This window comes from Manis javanica, chromosome 4, assembly GCF_040802235.1.
Source record: "Manis javanica isolate MJ-LG chromosome 4, MJ_LKY, whole genome shotgun sequence".
NCBI classification, from domain to species: Eukaryota; Metazoa; Chordata; class Mammalia; order Pholidota; family Manidae; genus Manis; species Manis javanica.
Genome location: NC_133159.1, coordinates 36,786,191 through 36,806,083, shown reverse-complemented (window position 1 = coordinate 36,806,083; position 19,893 = coordinate 36,786,191). Strand labels below are relative to the sequence as shown.

The window sequence follows — 19,893 nt, the reverse complement described above, 5'->3', positions numbered from 1 at the left end:
GTGTGGGGAGGTGAAGTGATGCAGAAGTGTAGAGCAGAAGTGTACAGGATGGATGTGCCTGATGGATGTGCCTGAGGGCCAGACTCTGAAAAGTAGGTGGCCAGGTTGGCCAGCCCAAGGAGATCGGCACTGCTAAGGAGTGCCACCAGAGGGCACCCTGGGCACATGACAGGGGACAGAGACAACAGCCCAGCCAGACTGAATAACTGCAGTTTGGTTTACTGAGCGCCAGGGCCCTGAAGAGTGGGGGGAGCAAGAAGGTGGGTGCACACTGGGTAAGGGGTTGTAAATTTCCCAGATTTACTAAGTGATACCTCCAACACTGGAACCTGACCTTATCACAGAGGGAAGCCTGACCCTGGACATAGACTTAGCCTTTATCAAGGTCCCAGGTAAATCCTGAGTCTGGTCATAGAATGAACCCTCACCCTGATTTAGATTGAGCCCTCATCCTGGTCCATACTGAGTCCTGACCTGAGCCTGATCCTGGTCACACTTAGAGCCTTGGCCCTGCCGGGTCCACACACTGAACCCTGATCCTGATCTCAGACTGAGTTCTGACTCAGTCCACAGACTGAACCCTGACCTTTATCAAAGATTGAACCCTGACCTGGACACAGACTGAGCTTTAATCACTGACACATATAAAACTCTTATTCTCATTACAGATTGAGCCCTGAGCCTGATCCATACACTGAGCCTTTATTCTGATAACAGACTGAGCCTGACCCTGGTCATGGAGCCCTGAATCTGGTTCCAACCTGAACTCTGACCCTAATCCATACATTGAACCCCAACCTCGAACAAAGACTGAGCTTTCATCATGATCACAGACTGAGCCTGATCCCTAAGACTTGCTCCCCAACACCCCACTGACATAAGTACCTTCTACGCTTTATTAAATTCTCATCCAGGCAAGGCTTCAGCTCCAGAAGGAAGTAACTCCTGGAAATGCTTTTGAGGGGAGAGAAAGCATTCTGGGTCTCTGAATGGTTCAGAAACCCCTGGATATTAGACCCCTGAAAAGCCAGGCAGAGAAAGCCAGTTCTAGGCTGTTCATAAGAAGAGGAAAGAGGGATAGCTGGGCCTTCCTGCTGCATGTATGTCTGGGGAGCCTCAGGCTGGGATCGTCTCTGTCTGCACTTCTGACTCCCAAGGACTTGGGCAAGTCCGGCCCAAGAAAAGGAGATCCTCTGTGTGAAGGGAGAGGGACCAGCCCCTGTGTGAGGACCCCAGTCCCCACTCAGTTTCCTGGCAGGAAAAGAAGCTCCCTTTTTCAGGCTGGTCACTCCAAATAGGCAAAGCAAAGTGAATCATGCTCAAGGTGGCACCAGCCTGGCCTCAGCCTCAGGCTGGCAGCAGCCCATGAGACAGGAGCATGGAGGTAGCATGGGTCAGGAAGTAGATGTCTCAGAGGTTCCTGTACATTCCTGGGGTCTGTGTGTGTGAGGGACAGGCAGTCAACAAGACCACACAGCCCATCTCCAGGGCACACTGACCAATTCAGTTTCAGCCCTTCCCAGGGTCTGGCCTGGGTGCCTTGCCCCTGCAGGGCCAGGCTGGCCTTGGCCAGGCTTACTGGCCTCCAGCTCACCTTGGGAGGCAGCGAGGGCGGGGGTTAGGGGCTGAGCCAGGCAGGAGCCAGGCGGGGAGGGCTTGCGCTGCTCCAGTCAAAAACGCTGACGCCAAAGACAATGAGCTCTCCGAGGCTGAGGCGACTCATTTGGTCCCGGCCACGCTTTATTAAATTCTCATAAACCTGTCAGGGGGGACAGGGCTCGCTTCAGTTTACCTCATTAGCCCGACACAATGACAGTGGGGGGGTGGGCAGAGGGAGGGGGTGGCAGGGGAGGCCTGTACTCAGCGCTGAGAACCGAGCCAGCCGGGAAGATAATTGAATTAAGTGGCTTTTGTTAATGGTTTTTAAGACTCCAAAGTGTAAATAACATTTAGGGGCTTTCTTTTAATGGGGCTGGGGTTTTAGAGACCCAGTGAGCTTAGAGAAGGCCCAGCGGGGTACCGCGGCTCCCCCACCACAGGGGAGTTATGGAGGGGACAGCCACTAGAACTGCCAAGGGGGCCTGGAAGGTGGGCTGGGAGGAGCGAGGGGAGGGGCTGGAGAAGGGAAAACAACTTCCTGGTGGTCTTTAGACAGAAGCAGAGGGGTCTGAACTGGAGACTTAACGAGGAAGGGGCTGCCTGTGACCTGCTCAGGGCTGGACTGCCCCACTGGATGAAATGGCCAGGGATATCTCTGGGGTGTTACCAGAGGCATGGCCTGCAGTGTTCAGGAGACCTGGCCCCCTGGGGCTGCCAGTTTCTGTTCCTCATTGGGGAGTCAGTGGGACTAGGAGGTTATGGCTTTATTGCTTATTGCCAATGGGAGGGAGTCCCCCAGGAGGGAGGGAGGCACCCCATTGCAGGCCATGTGGGAAGACTGTGGCAGTGGATTAGACCAGACCCCAGGCTTCCTGAAGGACACTGGACTTGAACTGAGCTATAAGAGAACCTTCAGATTACAGGTGCAGAGCTTTCTTCTTTTGGGGCATTAAGGTCTGGGGAGAACTGCGTGCCAGGAAACAAGGACAGGGATAAGTTATTTTGGAATGCATTCTTGGGCTTTTCTCAATTACAGCCTCTCCCTCCCTGCAGACATGACCAGGTCCAGGAGTTGGCTGGGCTGCAGGCAAAGGGCTCTGGGCTAGGTCCTAAGGAACTGGAGGTGAGATGGGGTGGGGCTGGCCCTAGGCCAGCCCATAAGGGGTTAAGGTGTAAATCGCCCTGCATGCGACAAAGGGAAGTGGGTTTTCTGATCCAGAAAGGATCAGTCCCTGGGATGCCCCATCAGGTCCTTCAGCGTGAAATTACACCCCAGCAGGGGGGCTCCCCCCCACTACCGGCCTAGGCCTGGCACAGGATTAGGGCCTGGAGTCATCAGTTTAATAATAGATCTTACCCCCTACCATGAAACCCTCTCCCCTGGGAGCCTTCAGTCCTGCCTCCAGACCAGGGCCAACCTCTTGCCCCACTGGCTGTCCACCAGGCTGTAGATCTGTCCGGCCATCTTCAGCCTCACCCTTGGTCTGGTTATGCCGTATGTCTCCTCAGCGGAGCCCTGGCCCCACTCCCTATTTTAGTTTCCTTGTAAGATTCAATCAGCTCCCTAAACACATTCGTTCCCTTGCTTATCTATTTGTTGTCTGTCTCCTCACTAACACTAAGCACCTTGGGAACAGGGCAGTCTTGTTAAGCTCTAGGTCCCCAGTGCCCTGGTTGTCTGGCACATAAATGGTACTCAAACTTTAGTTGACCAAGGCCCCTCCCATCCACCTCACAAAAACTGGGGTGTGGTCCCTAACTCTGGACACTGGTGCTCAAGACTGAGAGGAGGGAGCAAAAGGCTGTGCCAGGACAGGGCCATGTCCTCAGGAAAAGATGGGGATTGTGCTATGGCCTCTGCCTCAGCCCAGCCTCGTCTCTTAAGGATGCCATGAATGAGGCTAAGCAGAGAAGCAAGAGGCCTGCATACAGAGTGCTTCTTGGGCACCAGCGCTGAAGGAGCTCACCCCTACTGCCTCAGGCTGCTGCCAGGTATTTGCTGTGCAAGTGCCTCTGAGCCCCACCTGCACCCATAGGAGGGTATGCCCAGCATGGGAAGAAGTCCTGGATGGAACAGTTTGGGAAACAGGGGTGGATGTCACACAGAGGAAAAAATCCATCAGGACTTTCAAAAATCAACGCTGTCCAAGGCAGGCAGGTAGCCTGTGTAAACTAACCTCCAACCGCTACACAGGAAACAGAGGTCCAGAAAAAGCCAGGGCCTACCCAAAGTCACTCAGCCAGACCAGACAGGCACAGGTTCCTAAGGCCCTAGGTAAGGCTTGTCCCTCATACTGCTCCTCCAGTTCAAAGCAACGAGTATGGTATTGGTAGGACACCAACTCTGAGCCATCCTGTGGGCTGTGCCAAGCCCTGCTCAGGAAGCCCCATCTGCGGATGGATAAGGACTGTATTTGCAGACCAGAGAGGGAGGGGGTTTCCTGGAGAGGGTGGCCTGTGGATGAGTCCTGAAGGCCAGGCTTTCCGCAGAAGAAGGAATCAGCAGAAACAAAGGCAGGTGGGAAAAAACATGGTGAGTATGGGAGGTACCACATGGTCCAGTTTGTTTGGATGTCACAGAACAGTGCGAATAAACATGTTCTATGCACTCTCCACACCTCTCCAGGTCAGGCTTGATGAGGAGGTGGCAGGTTTCAGCTCGAAAGGAGGAAGAACTTCCAACAGTCAGACCTGGCACAGGCTGCACTGTAAGGTAACGAGCTCCCCTCCCTGCAGGTTTGTGGGCAGGGGCTGGGTGTTAGTGACTCTGTCCTGAATGGGGGCTGATCCACAGACCCCTGAGGATGTCTGTTCTGAGAACCATCAGCAGGGATCTCCAGACCATCCACAGGCCTGGCCCTCTGGCAAGTAACCCCCTACCCAGCCCCTGTACAGTCCCTTGGCTTGGCAGGGTCCTGGTGGCTGGAACGGGACAAAGGGGGTGGGAAAAGGCAGAAAGACTCCTTTTGCAGTTTCAGCTCTTCCAGCTCCCTCCTGTATATCTGTAGCTTCTACCCAGTCCTGTCTGAGGGACTTAAGTCCAAGCATGACTTAAAAATAGGACTGAGGCTCAGAGAGAGAACTTTTCCATATCCCACAGTCTGCGAGGAAGATAGGGGCTTACCAGCTACAGTCTTTCTCTAGGTGACTTACCCAGAGCAGCCTGAAGGGAAACCTGAATGAGGTGAGCCTTGCAGGCCATCTTGTAGGCCCTGCCTCCAGAGGGGCTATGTAGGCTGGGGGAGACCCTGGGCTCTGGGCTCCCGTACCTTCTAAAAAACTGTAACTCCCTTCCACCTTCCCGTGTCATAAAACACGCACCTAAGCCTTGCCCAGATTCTTCCTGACGTAATGGGGCTTCTGTTTCTTGAACTTCTCTCCTTGGAGAGAATCTTAAGGTAAAAAGAAAGTGTTCCCTCCTTCCTGGCTGCCCCACACATCTGTGTGGAGGCGTGAGGACAGACTGGGTGACCAGTGAAGGACCCAGGCCTCCAGGTTGGCCAACCTGCTCGGGTGGGGACGGCAACAAAGAGCGGCTTTGTGCACACACACTCACACTCACACGCACCTGCACACGCCCCACACAAGTTCTTTCCAAGAACATCTCTTCAAGCCAAGATAAAGGAGCCACTGGGCGGTCAGCCCCCAGGAGGAAATATCGCTCCCTGGCCTTTGTTGTTCAAAGGCTCCTCTTGGAAGGCATCCCAGGCTGAGGTGGTGGCTTCCTGCAGCTGGAGACATGCGCAAGGATGGCACAGCCTCCAGGCCTGGCTGGGGGAGGACAGCCCCAGGGACCAGGCTCCCAGTCATTAGCAGCAGTTTAATCCTTCACTTCCATTGTTAGCTCACTCAGTTCCCCAAGTCTGGGGGCAGGCAGAGAGCTCCCCATTTTACAGATATAAAACAGAGGTTCATGGAAGCCTAACAGTTTACTAAATGGTCCCACAGAGTTAACTTTAGAAATGAAACTGACTTGGCACCAGTCACAGATTTAGCTCAGCTCTGCCCCAAACTGAGCCCTGTCATGATCCCATCCTGAGCCCCAACTCTGAGCTCTGACTGAGCTGTGACTTGCCTAGACTGAGCCCTGCCTCAGGCCCCAACTGATCCCTGATCCAAGATCCCAGCCACACACAGAGCTTGGACTCCGTCCCCTACTCCAGATTGATCCCTGACCTTAGCGTCAGACTGATCCCTCTCCCAATTCCAGACTGATCCCTAATCCCAGTCTCTGCCTCTCCTGTTAGCTGTAGCCCTGAGAGGTCAGAGGCCTGTGCTCCTCATTCATGCCTGCTACTTTACATTATGTATGTGATTATTCAAGTAATTTTTATTTTATCCAATATATAGCAGCAGGGGCTGAGTCTATTTTGTTTGCCAGCACTTAGTGTCATAATAGCCATGATAACAAGCGTTTGTTGAGCATTTACTAAACCCCAGGTTTTGTGCTGTTTTACAGATGCTATTTCATTTAATCTTCACAAAGAACCCTGAAGTTGGTGTCACTCTAGCCTATTTTACAGAGGAGGACACAAGCTCTTGTGAGGGCACAAGCTCACACTGCGAGGAGGTGTGGAGAAGTCAGTGTGTCCCTACCAGTTGCCTGGTGAGTGTCAGGGTGGACAGCTGTAAGGGAGGGGAGACTTTGGGCAGGTGGGAGAAGCTGAGGGCTTTCTGGAGACTGAGTTTGTGAAGCCACAGGAGGGCCAGGTGAGTCAGACTGAGGGAAACTGAGACGAGGGAGTGAGAGCAGCTATATAATTTGTAGAGTTCAATGCAAAAGGAAAATGCAAGGCCTCTTGTTAAAAAGTTAAGGATTTCAAGATGGCAACACCAGAATATTATGGGGCGTGAGCCCAGGGCTCTGTGTGACTACATAGGTCACATGCCAATGAAGACAGGGAGGACAGTGCATGCAGACAGGTGTGGGTCAGGAGCTAGGATGTGAAAGCGGAGCTGGGCCCGGCATTCGAGCAGTCTTTTCAGCAGGGACAGGGCGGCGATCAGGGAGAATCTCTGGGTGCCAGGCCGGCGGTGTGGCGAGGGAGGACTGTATGTTCGGGGGGCACCTGTCTGGAGTATAAGCCAGGAAGAATGCATGTCTGGACAGGGGGTGTTGGGTGGAGCATCCAGGTGACAGACTGTGGGCTGTGTCCAAGGCTTGTTTGGGGGTGTGTGAATATGAGTAGGAGACACACAGACACCCTGAGATTGTGTGATCCAGTTCAGAAGTCAGCCTGTCACAGTGTATGAGAAAGGGGATGTGTGGGTGAGTGTGTGTGGTTGCAAATGTGGGGAGGCTGTGTATAATTGGAAATGTGTGGATCATGTGTGCGTGGCTCTGTGTGAGGATGGATGAATCTCCCCACCCACCCTCCTGGGCACTGGCCTGTGCTGCCTTCCCTGTTCTGAGGGGCTCCCAGGTGAAGCTGTCCCCAGCCTGCCCCAGCCCAGCCCCCAGGCCTTCATGGGGCCAGGAGCCCTCTCAGAGACATTCCTGCCTGCCATAGGGTAGGCAGGCCCACAGAGCCTCCTCCTAGGCTGCTGGGGTGATGCCGGGCCAGTGGTGTCAGGTTCCTAGTGCCGGGCCCTCCCTCCACAGCCTTCTGAGAGCCTTTGTTGAAGTTCAGACAAACTTGTCAGGAGGGCGGGCAGGAGGCTGCCTCCTAATCGGCTTTCCCAGAAGACAGAGGCGAATGAAAGACTGGGGAGGGGTATCTGGTAGTGCTCAGTCCTGGGCAGCTCTGTGGGAAAGGAGGGGAGAGGGGGTGCCCAGGGGTACCTGCCCTAAAAGGGTCCATCTCCAGGACCCTCTCAGAAGGTGTCCCTTCCCCAGAGTCCCTGAGGTACCAGACCCCTGGACTAAAAGAGCACTGGAGCCGAGGCCTCAGAGAAGGAGGTGTGAGGTGAAGCTTCAGGGAGCCCCTTGCCTCTCATCTCACCCACCATAGGCAGCCTGAGCACCTACTGTATGCCAGGCATGCAGCCCCTTGGCCTCCCCCAAGCCCTTCTCCTCTTAGTCATCTGAGCCTCCCAGGAAGCAGGCTTGACATGGTTAATGATTCCCATTCAACATGAGAGGATACTGAGGGCCAGAGGGGACTGTTCTCAGCCCACAGCAAAAGCAAGCTGGAGTAGCTTGTCCCAAATCTGCAATGGCATCTTCTTTGTTTCCTGGCCAGTACTTCCCTGAGGCCGGCCAGAGTCACACCTCCATTGCCTATTACTAGCTGTGTGGTCATGGGCAAGTTATTTAACCTCTCTGTGCCTCAGTTTCCTCATTTGTAAAATGGAGATAATAATATTAAGTACCACAGATTTGTTGAGGATTAAGTGACTTAATATTTGTAAAGTGCCAGGCACAGAAAAAGTGCCCATAAGTATTTGTTAAATAAATTAAAATCTGAGTCAGCAGTGCAAATAGACCTCTCTCTTGAGCTCTGATTCACTACATCCCAACATCTTCCCTTGAATGAATGGAAGGCTTCTCACATGCAGCAGATGAGACTGGCCTGAGCGCAGGCTCACTGCCTCACCTCGCCCCAGTCCAGGGTCCCCATCTACCAGGTTGCCAAGCCCGAGGTTTCGGCACACCTTGAGCCCCTCAATGCCTACAGTCACCACAGTAATTTTGCTTCCTAAATCTCACACCCGTCTGACCACTTCTCCCCTCCTCTTCTCCCCCAGGCCAGCAGGACATGACAGGCGCCTCCCACTGGGCTCCCTGTCTCCTCAAGGAACCGCCACGCAGCCAAGATATGGGGTGGAGAGGATTTACTAAACTACAAGTCTGATCACTCCACTCCCTCACTGGGATTAGCTTCCAGTGTCCCCCATAGTCCTGTCCATCTTCAACCCCTGTCACTACTTCCCCTCAGAGCCCCACCTAGACAGGCCCCTTGCTCCTCCAGGCTCAGGGCCTCACCTGCCAGTCAGTCCTGCCACCTTGTATGTGCTGTGTCTGTCCCGAGACACCCTTCTCTCTTGGACCTATGGCACTCAGTTCAAAAGTCTCCCTCCCAAGGGGCCTTCGACCCCACTCCCCAGCCTGAGCTAGGGCTCCCTCTTCTGTACTCCAATAGCTCTCTATTTTCGAACCCCAAATTACCCTGTATTGTAACTGTCTTGAGAGTAGGGTTTGTGTTTTCCTTAGTTATTTCTATATACCCACCACCCATAACAGGGCCAGGCATACAGCAGGTGTTCAGAAGTGCTGAGTGGATGAGTGATTTGAATTGCAGGATTACCAGGTCACCCTCTACACCAGGGAAGGTATGAAATGTGGGGCTAAAGTGTGTAGGAGGCATGAAGTGGCTCAGGTCTGGCAGTTGGAGATTGGGGCAGACATTTGATCTGCCAGCACCCCCAGGGAGGTAGGGAGGCAGGTGAATGGGGGTGCTCCCACCCTAATCCTCAGCCCCCCTGGGGAGAAAGGAATGCATCTCCTGGGAAATGGGAAGGTCAAGCCCTCCCTGGATTCCTGCAGCCTGAGGCCCATACCCCTCGGAAGCCCAGCTCAGGTCGGCTGGGTGGGATTCTCCTACGAGGAAATCCCCAGACGGGACTCTCACCCTCCACCCCTCCAAACCTCGGCCCCAAGCTTATGCCACCCCTTCTGGCTCAGGGCCCAGTGCAGACACTCTGGAAACCTTGGGAAGGGTGGTGAAGGCTGAGTAGGGCAGATCACCTGCCATCTTTTTCTTGGAATGAAGCAGGAAGGACCAAGATTTCACAGCAAGAACTTCCTAGTTGCATCCTTTTTCTGCAGTTATTGCCTATATGCAAAGTCTCAGTCTCCCGCTCCCTTTCTTGCTCATGCATGGTAACACACATGCATGTGTCACACACCCCCGCGCGCGCGCGCACACACACACACACACACACACACACCTCACCCTGAGCTGGAGGGACCTTTATAAATCTCTAATCCATCCTGCCATGGGAGAAATCCCTATTTTCACTCTCTGCCTGCTCATCTCTGAGGACAAGGAGCTCACTCCCTCCAGAGGCCTCCCATCCCATTGGAGAGCAGCTCTGATTTTAGATCCAAATGTGCCTCCCTCTCGTTCCCTTTGGCCCAGGCTTACTGGCTGTTTGCTACAGAATCCTCTGCCCCTCGCAGTCCCGTGTGGCCACCCCCCACCAGGCTCCCTGAATTCCCCAAGGTACCTTCCCCGGCCGCTCTCTGCTCCATGTGCTTGGGTAAGGTCCAGTCAGCCCGGAGAAGAGGGAGCCATCCTCTCGCCTGGTCCCTCTGCTCCCTGAGACCACTCCAGAGGGGCATGTGAGCTGCAGACAGGTGAGGGTCATGGAGAGAGCAACAAGGTGGGCTCCGGGGAGCCCATTGTGAGGCAGCCTGGCTCCCTCCCCACTGGAGAGGCAGTGAACAGGCCCTGAGACACGGCCAGTCAGCCCACTGCGAGCTTCTCTAGGAACGAACCTGGAACAAGGGCTGTGCTGCCAGATTCTCTTTTATTAGCCAGGTAGGACAAAGAACAGGCCACAACATCACAGGAAATCAGACAGACAGACGGATACACGGGACAGTGTCATGCTGCACTACGCAGAGGGCGGGGCAAGGGAAGGGAGATTTGAGTCTTGTTTTTTCAGCCAACAGAATAAATAAATATGGTACACAGTGTTTTTGCCACGGCCCGGCATGACCTCTAAGCACAAATGGTCACAAAACAGCTGGTTTGGAAAGCAGTCTACACAGGCCACTGGCTGCAGAGTCCAGATGGGGGCCTGGGCCCCTGGACCCAGTCGGGGGAAGTGAGGAAGCAGGGAAATGGAGACCTCAAATAGGAGGGAGAGGTGAGGAATGAGGCTCTCCTGGAAGGAACATCAGAGCTCAAGCTTCGGGGTGTCCCAGCAGCCTGGAGAAGGCTTTCAACTTCAGTCTCAAGTTCAGTGGGCACAGCCCAAGCCCATACCCTCTGCCTCCAGTAGGACATGCGTGGGATACTCTCCTCTTGATCTCTAGCTGCTTTCAGTAGCAGGATGGTCCCGTCAGCTAGGCTGATCTGAGATCTGACGACTGCTTTTCCTGGGTTGGTGGAATTGGGCCAGTTGAGTGAGGAATTACTGACAAAGATCAGTGGGAAGTTGGGCTAAGCCTGAGTGGGTCTGGCTCCAGCCATGAGAGAACATGACTCTAGAGTGGGCTTGCCCCTTAGGGCACTGGAGAAGGCTTCCTGTAGAGCTGGTTATCTCTAGAGCTATTAGGTTCCAAGGCCCAGTGACAGTCATTTGCATCCAGTGAAAGGCAAAAGGCTTCAATCCGCAATGCTTGGTCTGCATGAGATTCTTTTCATTTCAGAAACGGACCTTCCTGGACCAGAGCCCAGAGGACAAACCCAAAATCCCTTCTGCTCCTAGAGTTCCCACCACCCTCTCCTCCCCTTCCCCATGACTTTCCTCTTCTTTCTTCCTGAGGCTATGGGATTCATTTTCCAAATCCCAGATCCTAAGTCAGCTGATCCCCCCATTCCAAAACCCTCACCTGCCTGCCTTGGTGCTTGTCACAGTGAGGCTAGGTCTTTAGCCTGGATTCAAGGCCCTCAGCCCCACCTCTCAGGAAGCCACCCACCGCTTCCCCATCATCCACTTGGTCTCATTCCATTGCTTTGTTCAGACAGCTCTCCTTGCTGAGGCTATCATCCTTCTCACTTTTTTCCCATCCAAAGCCTTCTCCATCTGTGCCAGCCCAGATAGACACCCCCAAAGATAATGAGAATCCATTGTTCCACAAACCAGTCCTACCAAGGTACCAATATACTCCACTAGGACAGTGAGACAAGCCTGGACAATCACAACCGTTGTGTTCAGATGCAGCTTCTCTAAGCAGGAAGTAAAGGGTTCCATGTTGAGCCACAAAGAGTTGGGGATCACAACCCTGAATCTGTGCAAGCTACTCCCCTCCCCTTGCCCTGAGACCACATGAAGGCATGGAGATGGTGACCACAGAGGCTGGCACTGAAACTCAAAAAAAGCAGGATCAAATCCAGGTCATCTCAACTAGAAGAGACCTATTATACCTATTGGGAAACTAAGGCCCAGAGACTGTGGCTGTGTACAAAGAGGCTTGCACACACAATACCCATTGCTTCACAGCAAAGCAACAGTAATTTTCTAATTTATACATTGTGCATTTGAGAGCCCTTTTGCTGTTATTGTTGTTGTTTGACTAAAAACTTCTGCCTTGCAAGAAGTTTTGTAAGTACAGACATGCAGAATGTTAGAGCTGGACAGGATGTCACAGGCCAGCTGCTCCAGATGGGGAAACAGGCCCAGAGACGCTATAGGCTGACTCACGGTCACACTGCTTTGAAGGGGAGTTTACTGAGCTGGGTTCCTAGCCATAAACAGGAACATGCCTTTCTGTGCCAGTGACTAGCTGGACAGAAGACCTTGCCTCAACAATTGGCTCTAGGAGAAGATGCCAACAGAAGCCTGAGACTACGCATCACTGTGTGGTTTGCACTTACTGTGATCAGGAGCTAGAGTTCAACCTTCCTTCCGGGCTTGGATGCACCCCTGCAGTGGACACACTGCCGGGTAGGGGGTCCTGCCCCATTCCTCTGAAGAGACCTGACTTGGGGCGCACCCTTTCCCTTCATGCCTCCCTCCAGCCAGGGAAGTCTCACCAAAGAGAGGCCTAGAGCCCTGCAGTCAGTCCTGGATGAGTGCTGGCAGCAGGCCTCTGTCCTGGTGGGCTTACAAAGACGGAGGCTGCCATTCTACAGCCTGCCTCAGCCTGACTCCTGCCTCTGCTTCCCTCCTCCTCAATCCTGGGCATGGGGCCTCAAAGCTGAGGAAAGAGAGAGAAGCAAACGTGACTCAGGCTCCTTCTAGACCCCAGGCCTGGGGGAGGGTGGGTGTGGGGCCAGTGCCACCTTCTGCCTGCAGCTCCTGGCTACAGGGTCCCTAGCCAGGGCCTTTCTACCTCTGCTAGGGATGGAAAGGGACAGCTGCCAAGAGGGTGCCAGTGTGGGGAGCAGACGGGCAGGCAGGGAAGAAGGGGAGGAACAGGAAGAAGCAGAATTACTACAGCTAAAAGCCACAACCCCAAACAAAACATGTTTGGGAATTGACCACACCAATAAAGCCAGCATGGAAGAAAGCAAGCAGGGCCAGGGAGAAGAGACATGGGGAAGGTCCAGAGAGGGGAGGACAGGCGCTGGGCCGAGGGGGCAGGGAGCAGGACTAAGGCAGGGAGAAGGAGGTCTGGGAAGAAGGAAGGGGAGGGAGAGAAGGGAAAGCCTGGGAGGGAGAAACACAAGTCCTAGGCAGAGGCCAGGGGGCCAGAGAGGCAGAGGGCAGGGGGCCCGGGACAGGCAAGGGCCTGAAAATATAGTGTTATATATTTATACTTATGTCTCACATTCCACGCATCAACTTACTAGGGGACAGAGGTGGGGAGGGAAGGGAGGAGGCAACACTGAGGGGGAGATCTAGCCAGTGAGAGTCCCTCACTCCCCCACAGAAAGCGGGGGGCACTCCAGCCTCCCACCCCCTCCCATTCCACCTCTGTGGGATCCAAGCAGGGCCATGCAGAGGGAGTGAGGGTGTGGCTTCACCTAGGGCTGGGATTTTGGGGTGGGGAACAGGAGCAGGACTCCAAGACCCCAGGGTCCCTGGACTCATAGACTTAACTCCTGGAGAGCCATCTGGGGATAACCATGGGGCTGGGAGGGAGTATCCAAGACCCCCCGGCTGGGTTGGAGGCCAGCAGTCAGTTGGGCAGCGTATCCAGTCCCAGGGAGGCTGCGTGCTGTTTGGCCCGGAGCCGCAGGTTCTCAATGCTTGTGGTTTTACTGTTCAGGGCAGCTGAGGCAGGTGCCAGGCCAGCTGGGGGTGCAGGCAGCAGTGGGGACCCCCACATGCCCTGGTGGGCAGCAGCGGCTGCTGACAGGGACTGGTAGTAGGATTGGCAGTGCAGGGAGCCCAGCGGGGCCATGTTGACACCCAGGTAGGGGACAGCGGCAGCGGCTGCAGCGGCTGCAGCAGGGGCCGGGCCCCCAACCTCGAAGGACGAATAGTGCACCAGGTTGTTGCTGGCAGCCATGTGCTGTCGGAATTGCTCCTGCAGACGGAAGAGGCTCAGCGGGGATGAGGAGTAGGAGTGGGAGGGGCCCAGAAGGCCAGCAGTGGGGGCTGCAGGAGCTAGAGCCAAGCTGCCTGGGGAGTCTGCAAGCAAAGAACCAAGAACCAGGACTAAGGGCAAAAGCCTTGCCTGCCCCTCAGCCTTCCCACCCCCTTGGTTCTACAGACAAGACAGGCTTTGACTAAAACCATAGCCACTCATCTCAGCCAGTACATCCCTTGAGGCACTTCTCAGAGCCCTCAGACAGAGGGACACAGGTTTCCAGGGCAGCCCCAGGGACTCTGCCAAGGTCCCCAGATCCGACTTCTTGTGGAGACGCCTATTCTTTGCAAGGGCTGTCACCTCCCCCTTCCCTCTCCTGTCTGTGGTCCCCATCCCCCTCCAGCTCTCAGATCACAACCTCATTCCCTCCCTGCCTAGGCTCAGGGTTTGTGTCTGAGGTATACCTCATGCCAGAGATCTGTTTAAAAAAAGAACTCCGAGTCTCTGCTGCATGTGGGAACCTCTGGTATCCATGGTATTCACCCCACATGCACTGGTATGCCTGTACTGGTTGTTAAAGTACCAGAATATTTCCATAATGGTTGACAAATAGTTTTTGCCCTGAGCTGCCCAAGTACCCCTCCTCTGCCACCCAACTCCTCTCCCAGGACCCCCAAACCCTTCCCAGGATTCAGCAACTAAAGGGTGAACACGTGACACAAGCCTGCTCTGGCCAAGTCCTTTCAAATGTAGTCTTGCAGAGTGCCAGGTGTTAATGACTGGCTCTGCCCCCCTGTCCCCGGCCTCTGCCCCGCTTGAGCACCCAGGCCCCTGTCCAGCTGGACCTGGCCGTTCTCCCTGGGCTGGGTGCCCCCGGACCCGCCCAGGCTCACCTGCCTTGGGGCTGCTCCTCTTGCAGCCCAGCCCCTTGCTCTCGGCGCCAGGGCTTTTCGCGGTTTGAGGATCCTCGGAGCCTGCCCGGGGGTCTTCCTCCCGGTCTGGCTGGTCCTCGGGAGCTGACTCACTGGCTGACTGCTCAGACAGACTCAGGTGAAGCTCAGCAGGGGGGTCCCTGCTGGGCAGGCTGGGGGGCTGGGCAGTCTCCAGCTGGGTGTCTGGGGTTGGGGCCTCAGTCTTGCCCTCCCCATGGGAGCCCTCAGCCTCCTTCTGCTTCTGGAGCTGCTCCTTCTGCAGGCTGCGCTGCTTCTTCCGGAACTTAGCCCTGCGGTTCTTGAACCACACCTGGAGACAGGAAGATGAGCAGTAGGACGTGAGAAGGAAAGAAATGGAGTTGTGGGAGGAGAGTGGGAGCTGTGGGAGAGGATGTGGGCAATAACCTTGCCCCGCCCTCTAGGGAACACGCGCCTTCTGTCCCTTCCAGAGCTCCCTCCTATGGCCAAGAAAAGACATCAGTTACACTTGGCAATGAGGGATGAGGCTGATTTTTGGACAAGGGGAAGCCAGACTGATGGGCTGGTGATTTCTGCAAGGTCTAGTTAGAGGGACTAGGCCCTACCTGCACCCGGGCCTCTGGCAGGTTGGTGCACATGGCCAGCCTCTCACGCATCACCACATCTGGGTAGTGAGTCTTCTGGAAGGTCTTTTCCAAGGCCTCGAGCTGCTGAGCAGTGAATGCTGTGCGGCTGCGACGCTGTTTACGATGCTGGGAGCCATAGCGGGCCTCCAAGATGATGTCTTGAAATGTACAGCCGTTGGAGGGCAAGGAGAGGGCGCCCATTTAATTATGGGAAATAGGGTTTGAATCATACATTGCTCTAACTCATTGCAGACACCCAGGGTCCTGTGGAGATGAACCCTGGCCCTTTCCTCTTGGAAATCACCTACCCCATCTCCATATGGCTGGGATCTCCAGATCTTTCCACCCCGTCATTCACTATCAGGAGGTCCAATTCATCCCCATGAGTAGCTGTCAGGAATGTGAATAAGGAGAGTCTTCCTTATTTGGTTTGGGGGTAGCTGGGCTGGTGGGTAAGCATTACCCTAAGATCCTAGGATGCTATGAGTAGAATATTCTGAAACTACATGATGCTAATAATCTTTAACATGTCACAAACATTCTAATATCCTACGAGCCTTAGATTCAGGATATCAACAGAATATTGTCGCCTGACCATGAGAATCCAGGCTGAACTGGGATTTAAGTACAAGGTCTAGTTAGAAGATATCTGCCTGGGTAGACAGAATTCACTGGCACTTGATTCTGTATCCTCTGGGTATGAATCTCATCACTCTGCTTGGTCTATGAGTCTCTGACAGCTGGACCTGAGGCTACTGCTTGCTTTTATGACTCCTCCACAGAAGGCCTAGCTCTGGCAGGGCCCTCAGAACAAAGGAAAGCCTAGTTGCATCCAGTCTTGACCCTTCTGGCTGCTTCCTCAAGGAAGGGAGGAAGGAGACCAGGTTCTAACCACTGCAGCCTTGGAGCAGATACAGGGCTGTTAGACCATTGATTCCACAGTCCTGCCCACATGCTGGTGACATTAAAACCATCCAGATGTCTGCCTAGGGTTGGTATCTAGTTTCTAACCCTTCTGCTTGACTAGTCCTTGAAGAATGGACAGCAACCTCTTTTCCCTGCCTCCCATCACCCATAAATAGATCCTGGACTGTCCCTATTAAAGAAAACCTGAGCTAGGTCAGCCTCTGCTGACTTAGCTGCCAGAGTGCTTCCCCTGGGCTCCAGGGGCTGGAGAGTCATCCACCACACTGAATGAAAAAGAAGGTGGCAACTGGTTATCCAGAAAGCCTCAGACTTTGGGCTATTCCTTCTTCAGTCTAAAGAGGGAGCTCTGAACCACTTACAAACAGGGGCTGACCTAGCCCAGACTGACCCCCAAGCTCATGCTGGTCACCTGAGGCAGAGGAGGGAGTGGGACCCCTCAGTCAGCTGAACCCTGGTTGAGGGAGAGACAGCTCAGCATCCTACTGCTGCAAGAGGTGGGTGGCCACATGGGAGGCCTGGCTGTCTGTACCATCAGCAAAACCTCCTGCCAGAAGGTGAGGCCTCCACACAAAGGCCCACTTGGAGTTTATGTCTCTCCTTCTTAATATTTAGAGAATTGGGATGGAGTGCTGAATATTCAAGTTCCTCTGTCCCTGCAAGTGGAGGTGAGCCTCTGTCCCTGACTTCCCGTCTCTGGGTCCAGAACACGGTCAGGGGCTGGCATCACCACCAGGTTAGGCCCAGGGAATTCACTCCAGACCAGTAAACCATAGCTGGGGCAGGACTACACCTACATTATCATCCTGGGGACCAGTGCCCCACACTGACCTACAGAGGGTGACCAGGGCCTTAGTGTTATTCACTGAGCCCTTCCCAGAGGCCTCATAGGGGCTAAAGGAATGGAAGTGGCTGCACCACCCTCCCCGGCTGGCACCTCCACCCAGGCGGTGTCCTTATATCCTATCCCAATGCTGTGCCTCTGCTCATGCTGGTCCTCTCTCCTTGCCAGGCCTTTTTAAGGTCTGGCTTATGATCCAGGGCCTTCAGAGGCCTCCCTGACTACCCAGGCTGATCATGCTGCTTGCTGCAGGCCCGCCCTTGGACCCCAGCTGTACTCCTGCCATGCCCTCTCATGGGCCTATGGGCACCTGGTTTCCCAGGAGATGCCCTGAAGTCCTCTGATGGCCACCTGGCACAGGGCTAGGCCCACACAAGTTCCCCAGCTGCTCAAGGGTTGGCCTGGAGCAGGATGGGGCAGGTGGCATTGCCTCCCAGGAATGTTTCCCACCTATGCCATCAAATCCTTCTCATGCTCACTGAGAGACCGTCAGGGCAGAGCAGCCATCAGCTGAACCAGGAGTTGGGGGCCAGACTGCAGCTCCCTCATGGTCACTCACTTGACTTCTGAGCACCTACCCATCTCTGCTGGATATTTTGCATATGTTATCTCAAATCACTTCCCAACCATCCTATGGGATGGGCATTGCCATTGTCCCCTATCTACAGAGTGGGACACTGAAGCTCAGAGAAGAGAGGCGAGTGGACAGGCCCCACAATGACTGCATTCTGTGACTTCAAGGCTTATATTTAGAGTTATAATGTCAGTTCCAAGTCCCCAACCAACCCCTGCCTAGATTTAACCTCTCTGAGCCTCAGTTTCCTTGTCTATAAGATGGAGATAATAACCTCTCCTTATCAGAGTTGACTGACTCAATGCACAGAGAGAGCCTCACACAGTGCCTGGCACACAGTCAGTGGTCAAAAATGGGAGCTGTTATTATTTATATGACTCCCTGTGCCTGAAATACTCTCCCATGGGCGCTCTAGCCCTCTGTGCCAGTCCCTTACCCTCCTGCTTCAGTCTCTTCAGCTATGAGCTAGGCTGATGAATCCCCCTTCACAGGGTTGCTAAGGGAACTTGAAGGCACAGAGCAGCTCCAGTGCCCAGCACAGTGCTGGCAAACAAGGTGCCCTGGATGGTCACACATAGATTTTGAGCTGACATCTCTCTCTGTTGCTAAGTGACCTGGAACTTCCTGAGCCTCCCAGAACAAACTTACTCTTACTCTGTGCTCCCTTCCTCCTGTCTTTGCCTTCCCCCAGACCTCTTCTCCACCCCCAGCCCCCACAGTCCATCCACAACATACTGTCCCCATGGCCCTTACCAGCCAGGCGCTCAGCCAGGGTAAGTGCGTGCACTGACGGCCGGTAGTCTGGGGCGTGCTGGGCCTGCTGGGCTGCCTGCTGGTGCAGGTTGTACATGGCACTGAGCGAGTTCATGGCGTGCAGTGAGTAGCCATTCACTCCGTAGTGCTGCATCGTGGCGTGTACCTGCACACAGGGACGAGGGAGAGGGGTCATGAGGCAGAGCATCACACTCCACCCTGGGGCAGACACCCCAGCCCAGACCTTGGATGCCTGCCTCACCCACAAGAGCATCTCCCTCCCTGTTGCGAAGTGGCCCATACTCTGGGCTCTGGGGTCAGACTGCCTGGGCTGGAATCTCACCTCCCCCACTCAGGGGCTTTGTGGCTTTGGGTAAGCCCGTCTCTGATGCTCAATTTCTCCACCAGCAAAATGGGGCTAATGATACTACTTATCTCATGAGTTGTCGCAAGGATTAAGAGAAGCTGAAGCCTTTACAATAGGCCTGGCTCGTAGTATGTGCTAAAAACTGGTAGTCATTGTCTTTATCCCTTCACTGCTTAATGCAGTCATCTCTTCGCTTAATGACCCAGGCACTTACTCATTTGTACATTCATGGATTCACTCACACACTTTTTATTCCACAAACACCCATTGAGGCCCACATGGGCCGTGTCCAGAGGTAGACTGTGGACACTGAGGCATTTCCTCTGATGAGATACTGGGTTAGACCCTAATGTGCTGCAAGGACACATGAACACTGTTGCTATGACTATCATACATTCACTGCTATGACCTCCCTCTTTTTACCATTTCCCCAAGATGCAGCAGGCCAAAAGCAATGAACCCCACTTACAGATGAGTCTACTCAGGCTTAGAGAAAGAGCAGTGTCATCTTGAGACCACACAGCTAATGCAGGGCCCGACCTGCCCCATGCTACTTCAGCTTCTGTGGCCAATTCATCACAGAAGGCATCCTTCCTACTGGGATGGCTCAGGGCAGCATGGGGCTGCCAAGGTCCCATCAGCCCCAGGCCTCCTCTGGACCCTCCTAGTCCTCGTCTGAGCACCCAACCTGTGTCAGTCTGCAATGTCATTTTTGAAATGTTGTCCAATGTCTGCAAGCTCCCCTGAGACACACAGATGTCGGGTGGGGAGGGGAAGGCTGGGGTGTGGCAGGTCCCTTTGATAGGAAGAAGAATGTGACCAGGTGTCTCAGCTCCCCACCCCTCACTGAAACAGACACAGACTATACATAACCAAACGTGCACAGCACACACACACACACACACACACACACAGATGCAGACAAGCACACACACATTTCATGTACTAACACACATACAAGGACATCCTCAACAGGGCATTCACAGTAGCAGTGAAATTCACATACAAACTCAGCAATATTCACAAATTCATCGTCATCATTCCCACAGTTCCACACACATACATTCTCACAGGTATCTATCCAGGTAGCAGATATATCTACACATGAACATTACACTCACACACATTCATATACTACATGTATTCACTCAACAAACATGCCTTAAGCTCCCACATACTGAGTACCAAACCAAGTTCTTGCCTTCATGGA

At 54.1% G+C, this 19,893-nt stretch overlaps 1 protein-coding gene across 1 annotated transcript in view; it reads right to left on the bottom strand.

Annotated features, from left to right (window-relative positions):
* Positions 1-19,893, bottom strand: part of DMBX1 (diencephalon/mesencephalon homeobox 1) — a 36,290-nt gene that overhangs the window by 4,050 nt on the left and 12,347 nt on the right. The window contains exons 2-5 of the mRNA XM_073233863.1: positions 18,319-18,482; positions 15,204-15,399; positions 14,581-14,929; positions 9,769-13,788 (exon numbers count right to left, since the gene is read on the bottom strand). Coding sequence (XP_073089964.1) covers positions 13,334-13,788; positions 14,581-14,929; positions 15,204-15,399; positions 18,319-18,470 — 1,152 coding nt within the window. The 5' untranslated portion in view covers positions 18,471-18,482 and the 3' untranslated portion in view covers positions 9,769-13,333. The remainder of the gene's footprint in view (positions 1-9,768; positions 13,789-14,580; positions 14,930-15,203; positions 15,400-18,318; positions 18,483-19,893) is intronic.